Raw genomic sequence first — 7,804 nt, 5'->3', positions numbered from 1 at the left:
AACAACTGGTTCTATTAGCCTGAAGGCGATTTCCACTTTCTCTGAGTCAGAAAGTATTTGGTAAAAAAAACCCCAAACAACAAAAAGCCACCTGCTGCAAATCCAGACCTCTGTAGGGACAGAATAACCTCAAATCTATCTCACATTTTACCCCCCCAAAAACTGCAGTGCAGCTGCACTAGTCCTCAGGGAATGCCTCCAGGTGTGTATTAGTGTGGTGGTTTAGCCCTGGCTGGAGGCCAGACGCCCTCCAAAGTCAGTCTGTTACTCCCCTTCTTAGTTGGACAGGGGAGAAAATACATATTAAGAGGTTCAGGAGACAAAATAAGGACAGGGAGAGATCATTCTGTCAGCAATGACATGGGCAAAACAGACTCAACACAAAGTGAAGAAGAGAGAAACTACCTACTTTATTACACTACACTACAAAGAACAGTGAAGAAACCAGCGTTGGGAGCACGACCAGATCTTAAAACAAACGCAACCAGATCTTAAAACACTTTCCCCCCACCCCTCCATTCTTAGCAGACTTCACTCTAGTCATCATTTCACTCCCTTCTTCCCCCGATCGCAGCACAGGGGGGCAGGGACTGGGAGATGGGGGCTTCAGTCAGTCCCTTGCAAGTTGGTTTCCTTCTCAGCCAGGGGGGAGGGCATTCATTCCACACCCTCCCCCTGCTGCACCGTGGGGTCTCACCCACAGGAGATCGTCCTCCGTGAACTTCTCCAGCATGAATCCTTTCCCCAGGGCTTTACCTATTCACCTGTTGCCCTGGCGTGGGTCACAGCTATGGGTGCAGTCACAAATCACAATGTCTCTCAGTCCCAGTCCTCTGTGGGGTCACCAGCCTCCCCCAGCAAACCTGTTCTGGTGCAAATCTCTCTCTCACTTGTCTCTGTGTCTCTGTTTCTCCTCATGGCTGCAAGTGCTGGCAGGGGCTTGTACAATGTAGGGTCACAGCATCTCTGTGTCTCCACCTGCTCCATCCAGCATGGAGCCCCTCCACAGTCTGCAGGTGGGGGCTCGGCCTTTTCCATGGGTTTCTCCAGGGGCTGCAGGGGCATCTTTCTCTCCAGCACCTGGGCCGCCTCCTCCCCTGCCCTTTCCCGGCCTTGGTGTCTGCACAGCTCGTTACATCTTCTCACTCCCTTCTCCAGTGGCAAAATGCAGCTGCTTTTGGGTTGTTTTCTCCTCTATGTGATTCTCAGGGGCGCTCGACTGTCTCTCAGGCAGCAACTTTGGCCTTGAATTGCTCATTGTTTATAGTTTAGTCTGGCAGAAAACTCTTAACTGCTGCTTGAAGAAACCATCTCAGCAGCACAGCCTCACCAAACTGACACAGCTACTTTATGTCCTTGAGAGTCAGTTTTTCTGTATCAAGGGGATAAACGATGTATCGGTGGTGGATGCCATCCCGCCCTCGAATCCTTGTTCCCAGAGATAGTGTGAGACTGTCACAAGTAACTCCTTTGTTATGAAAAGGAAAAGACACAGACTCTCTTGTCCTTCCCAAGCCGTTAGTTCCCAGAGCTGCTTCCCATAACTACACTGCATAACTACACTACCTGTATATCGTGATCCTGGACCCTCACATCAACTGTGATTCATAACAGCTCAGTTACAGAGGTTAACATATTTTAACTGCCTACCAGTTTGATTAACAAATTGATTATACAAGGTTTATTACAACTACCACAACTAATACACCCAGTGAACTTCGGGCCTGGCCTTGGTGTCTGCGCAGCTGGTTGCTTCTTCTCGGTCCCTTCTCTGGTGGCAAAATGCCTCTGCCTGCAGGTTGTTGTGTGTCTGAGCTCAAATGGTCGCTGCTTGGGGACAAACTGTGTGTTTTGGTTTAGTGTGGCAAGTTTCTGGCAGAGGAGGGAGGGCTGCAGGGGTGGCTTCTGCAAGCAGCAGCTAGAAGCTTGCCCTAGGCCCGGTAGAGTCAACACCAGCTGACTGAGGGCCGGACCTGACGCTGATCAAGGCCCAGCACACGAATCATATCCCGAGCCTCTGTTAATCATATTTAAGAGGGAAAACAGTGCAAGCAGCTGCTTTTTGCCAACAGAGAAGAGAGTGAGAAGATGTGACAAACTGTGCAGACACCAAGGCCAGTGAAGGACAGGGGCAGGAGGTACTCCAGGCACTGGAGAGAGAGAGATCGATCCCCTTGCAGCATGTGGAGAAGACGTGGTTCAAGTGAAATCAAAGCATGTTAAACTTTGTACACATGAAACACATTGAGTTAGGGTTTATGTCAGAGCTTTGGCACCACAGACATGGCTTTCCTAAGCAGGGCAACTCCGTGTGTGTGTGTCCATGGAAAGCAGGAGTGGCGGGACAGGGTACCTTTTCTCCATGTAAAGCCTAGAATAACTGGGAAAGGGCCCTCCCCAGGAACCATTCCTGATGTCCCTGGGTGACTGGGGCACGATGCCATGGTGCTGCGCAAGGCTGTGCCATGGTGGAGCTCTTGGGGATGCTGGGAACCTCCTCATATGTGGTGCTGGCACCAACACCCTGGTGTAGTGCCCAGCGAGGTCTCTGCTTGGCCACGGGCTGGCCCAGGGCCAGCAGTGCTGGCAAACAGGTTGCCCAGTGAGGATCCTGGTTTGCCCAGGGCTTGCACTGGGATGCTGTACTGGGTTGCCCATTAAGCGCACTGGGGATTGTCCAGGGAAAGGATGAAGTGGCCCAGAAAAGGCATTAGGTTACATGGATCTGCAGTGGGTTGCCCACTGAGGGCACTGGGTTCCTATCAGAGAATCTCTCCAGTCAGAAGGGCCCCATAAGGCTTCATGAGTACAACTGCCTGCTCCTTACAAGACAACCAAAGACTAAACCAGATCACTAAGAGCTGCCCAACAGCTGTACCTGCTTGCCCAGTGAGGGCAAGAAGTGGTGCAGGAGAGGAACTAGGATGTCACAGGAAGGTATTTTCTTGCCCAGGGATCTCAATGGGTTGCCAGTGGAGAGCCCTGGGTTGCGCAATAGCCGCATCCTGTTGCCCTGGCAGCTGCAGGGAGTGTTCCAGGGAACAATCGGGTTGCTGAGCACCCTGCGCCTGTGGCAACGGCCCACTGCTCCTGTGTCACTGAGGGCACCGGGCCCCTGGCAGTGCTGCCACAGAGCTCATCAGTGCAGCAGTGAGTTCAGCATCTCCACGAGCACTCCAAAACCCCAGAATGGAGCTGCTCAGCTCTACCTTGAGGACTACATACACCCACCCAAGATCAACACCCAGCAACTTTCTGCCTCCCATCAGCACGGCCTCAAGCCTTCAGAATCGCTTCCCTTCCTCCCCCTTGCCTAACAGCTTCAGCTCCCCCTGGATGCCCAGAGTGGCCAAACCCACTGTGGGTCCCTCTTCCAAAAGCTCTCAGAGGCTAACCCCCAGAGAGGCACTTCCTCCCATCTCCCACCAAACAGCCCTCTTCACCAGGTACACTCCTGGTGACTGGTACAGGTCCAACCTGACCAACTACAACAGGTCAGAGACTGTCCGGCACGCTGCAGAGTGTCTGACAGCTGACAGCTCCCGCTTGATGCAAGATAAATACCAGCAGACACGGAAAACCCAGGGAGAAACCACCAAAACACTGGGACAGCGTGTCAATGACATCATATTTTGGAAGTCAGAGCTGTGCCACGAGCAGGAGAAGATGATCGAGGAGACCAACGCTCTGGCAGACATGAAGGGCCGGCTGGAGAGAGCCTTGGCCAACACGGAGGCCCCTCTCCAGGTAAGCGTTCTGTCCCGGGGGCTGCAAGCTGTAGCCTGCTGCCGACACATCTGCAGCTGTTCAAATGTCTCAGTAAGCTTCATTGCAGCTCTGGAACAGCTGAGTTACAAAAGTTGGTAACAAAGAAATGCCTTGATACCTGCTGCATCCCCTGTCAGCACACGCTGAGCACATCAGAGCAGCACTTGGTGAAGCCAATGTTTTCAGAAGCGCTCTACCCAAAGCCCCAGGTCAGAAGACAAAAGCCCAGGTCTTCCTATGAGGCCCTGGCGAGGTCAGCGTCAAGCCTGATCCTGAGCTGGGCTTGCACCAGGGCCACATGTGCTCCCTCGTGGTGCTGCAATGCTGCCATGGCAGCTCAGCAACTCGCTGCTGATGCCCTGGGCCCTTTTCTCCCCTGCTGTCACCTCTGTGCCCACCTTTCTTCCTTTAATTGATGTGGGGACCGTCCCTATCTGGAAGCCTGTCCCTGCAGCCAGCAGTGACGGTGTGTCCCCAACAGGTCACCCAGGAGTGTCTGCTTCATCGGGAGAAGCGGATGGGCATCGACCTGGTCTGTGATGATGTGGAGAAACAGCTCTTTGTGGTAAGTCTGGCAACGCAGATCAGGCGTTCCAGGGACTTGTACCTAAGCTGCTCTAAGAGGCTTTTGCAGCCCTGTTCCCTCACTGGCTCCTGGTGAGGCGGGATGGTCAAATCCAGAGAGGAGTTGTCAATGGCTGGATGTCCAGTGGGAGATGTGTGACAAGTGGTGTCCCCCAGGGGTCTGTACTGGGACCAGCATTAATTAATATCTTCATCAATGCCATTGACAAGGAGGCCGCAGCAGGACTGCTGCTCTGTTTGCTTAGGCAATGTCTTTAACAGCAATCCTAAAACCATGCCCCCCTCTGCCTGCCTTTGTATAGCCTGCTGTAAGCTCTTGCAAGCAGGGCAAGAGCTGGCAGGGGAGATGGGATCCTAACGCAGGGAACGGCGAAATACAGTCGCTGCAAAGGCATCACAGAACTGGGAAGGGAATTGTAGCCCTGGGAGTGTGAAGCCACCACTCCCTTGGAACAGTTTTTCTTATCAGTCAGGCTTTAAACTATGAAAAGATGAAAAGGTATTTTGGGAAAATGATCCGAGCTGCCACGTCCATAACGGCTGTTTGGCTTTTCAGTATTTGGGACCCATTCTGGGTGTCCTTTTCAGCTGGCTCCCGCAGGCAGGAGAGCTGGAAAATGACAGGGTTTGTGTACGAACCACCTGGGGCATCAGAAATGGGAGAGATGTGTGCTGAAGGGAGCTGAAAGCAAGAGAAGCCTTCCTTTGGTGGAGCTGAATGTTGTGAGAAATGGTGGGGACTGGCACCAAAGTCAAGGCCACCTGCTCTTGTCCCACATGGATCAGGTTTCTCCTGGGGAGGAAAGCATTTTGGAAGCCAACAGGGCAAATGCTGATGGGGAATGGGGATGAGCGTGCGCCGGGTAATTTTGCCCAGATGCTGATGGGCTGGTGTTTTGCCTCTGCCCAGGAACTGGACATCATCAGGTCATGCCAAGAGAGGATGCGACGGCACCTGGAGCAGGCAGAAGCCCAGCTGGCGTAAGGAGGAGCTCCTTATCCCCTGCTGTGGGGCCGACAGGCACTTGCCTTTGTTATGAGCTGCCCAAGGGGTGCTGCAAGGAAGCAGCGTGGGGAGGAAAGCGTTGCACCCCTCCATCCCCTGTGACGGTGGCTGTTTGTGTGTTGAAGGTCCAACGGGCTGGCCCAGCACGATGTGGAGAGAGACCTGGCCAACAAGCAGGCAGCTCACCGCATCGACGAGCAGTGCCACCAGCTGAGGAACAGCTCTACCGGCATCAGCTACTTCCGAGGGGTCGAGCGCGTGGATGCCACGTGAGTGCCCGCCGGGCTTCCCGTCCCCAGCATGCGCGGTGCCTGTCCCTGGCAGGGAGCTGCTCTTCCCCAGCTCGCTGTAAGCACGTGTGTCTCTGCATGGCACGTCCATCCCGCTGGGAGACCCCTGCCTCAGAGGGGACCTTTGGCTCCGCTCCCCATAAAGGGAGAGCAACTCCTGGCTTGGAGCAGGATGCCGAACATCGGGTGGGCAAAACCGACTCCCACCCAGGTCAGCATTCTGTCAGGGCTCAGAGATCAGCCTGGAAACGAATGCAGCCCAGCACCTCTGCACAGCTCATGCAAACACACATTTGATGTCTGTTTCCAAGATGTCTCAGTGCTTGCCTGAGTGCTCGTCATTGATGTCAAGTCTGTGGGGTTCACCCCTGCATACAGAGGGCCTGGCAGTGAGCCAAAATGACACAGAAGATAAAGAGACCATGGTCCTAGGGTAGAGTTCAGCTGCTTTTGGGGGTCAGGAATTCAGCTTGGGCGTGGCAGTAAAGGAACGATGACCTGAACCAGCCCTTGCAGAGAGATGCCCAGAGTGGCAAAGGGCTGAGGAGTAAATCCGCTCATGCAGGCGCATGCGGTTTGTGGAGGGGCAGAGATTGATTCCATTTTTCTGATGTTTGAATATTTGTAGTAGAGCTTGGACATATTTAGCCAGGCAAATGAATTGCAAAGGATTGATGCTAAAATTCAGAGGGGGGTAAAATGTGTGGCAGATCAGCATGTTTGAAGTGGACCTTCTGTGGTCTCTGAAGTCTTTTGCTGACCTTGCTCTGGGCTGCTGCACAGGCGTGAACTTCCTCATGAATACAGACAGGGAATTGACTATTATCTAGTGCTCATCTGGTTTAGTATCAAGCTGAGGTCTGATGAAAATCTCTGTTTTCCTGGGGGAATTTGGTTTGTCCGAGCTTTTGTAAGTGTCCCAGTTTTCTCTATGACTATGTCATGGTTTGATTAGCATATCAATCCAGTGGTGTCCAGATGTCTCCCTTCCCCACGGCCAAATGATTTACCCTACTTTCAGTCCCTGCTGCTCCCTGGCAGGGTCTGTGCCCTCAGCAGCACGGGCTTAGCAGGGATCTCTCCTTTCCTCTCCCCTGTCTGCCAGGATCTCAGTGCCAGAGTCATGGGCCAAGTTCACAGACAAGAACATCCTGTGCTCCCAGAGCGAACGGGCAGCCTCTGCCCAGCTGCGGGACAGCATTGAGAACCTGCTGGTGGGGACAGACAATGAGATGCGACAGCAGTTCCACTGCGTGAACTTGGCCTTCACCCACCGCATCGCAGAGATGGCTGATGCCAGGAGGAAGATTCAGGCCCAGCTGAGCAAGGTAGCCTGAAGCTCTCCCTTTGGCTGGGACACTGCTCGGAAACCTCTGCTGTGACAGCAAGGGCAGAGAGAGGCTTTTCCCTCAAGAGACACAGCTGATGGATCTGTGCCTCTGTTTGTGGCCGAGCGACAGGAGTCTGAGCCCATGTATCCAACTGGGGGTTTATTGCAGACAGAGGGAAAGGGAAATGATGTGGTCACTTGAGAATATAGTTTTTAACTGATGCACACGTGTCTCTCTCCTGGCAGACACTGCAGGAAATCTTCCGCCTGGAGAGGAGCATCGAAGCCATTCAAAAAGCCATTCGGGACAAAGGGTTTCCCTTGAAAGTGGCTCAGACCCGGCTGGACAAACGCATCCGCAGACCAAAGATGGAGCTGTGCCGGGACCCTGCCCAGCTCCGGTAAGTGCCCAGAGTGCCCAGCAGCAGCCTGTGAGGCAACCCTGAACCTCACACCTCCTGGAAGCCTGACATGGGCATGAGGCTATGTGAAGCCGCTCAAAGACAGTTGACTCCCAACCCCTGGGCCTGTTCATCCCTCTGAGGGGGCTGTTAACAGGGTGTTTTGTTGTTTTCCAGCCTTGTCAACGAGGTCTGTGAACTTGATGAGACAATCCAGAGCCTTCAGCAGCGGCTGAGAGACAGCGAGGACGTGCTGCAAAGGCTGGTTCATAACAAGTCTGTCTTGGAGCACGACCTGGTGGTGAAATCCAACTCCCTCTTCATTGACCAGGAGAAGTGCCTGGCGATGCGCAAGACCTGTCCCAGCACAGTGCGGCTGCTGGGTTATGTTCAGGCTGGGCTCAGCTGCACTCACAGCAACTGA

The 7,804-nt window shown here is 53.7% G+C and overlaps 1 protein-coding gene across 1 annotated transcript; it reads left to right on the top strand.

The window, feature by feature from the left end:
- Positions 1 to 3,189: 3,189 nt before the first annotated feature.
- Positions 3,190 to 7,804, top strand: LOC311202193 (tektin-3-like; the record flags this gene model as incomplete). Its single annotated transcript, XM_084276730.1, has 7 exons — positions 3,190 to 3,747; positions 4,250 to 4,333; positions 5,264 to 5,334; positions 5,485 to 5,628; positions 6,755 to 6,977; positions 7,226 to 7,380; positions 7,558 to 7,804. 7 exons carry the CDS (start codon positions 3,190 to 3,192, stop codon positions 7,802 to 7,804), a joined length of 1,482 nt encoding a protein of 493 aa, XP_084132856.1.

Source organism: Gallinula chloropus, assembly GCF_964237585.1.
Source record: "Gallinula chloropus genome assembly, chromosome: 29".
NCBI lineage: Eukaryota > Metazoa > Chordata > Aves > Gruiformes > Rallidae > Gallinula > Gallinula chloropus.
This window is presented reverse-complemented; position numbering and strand designations above follow the sequence as displayed.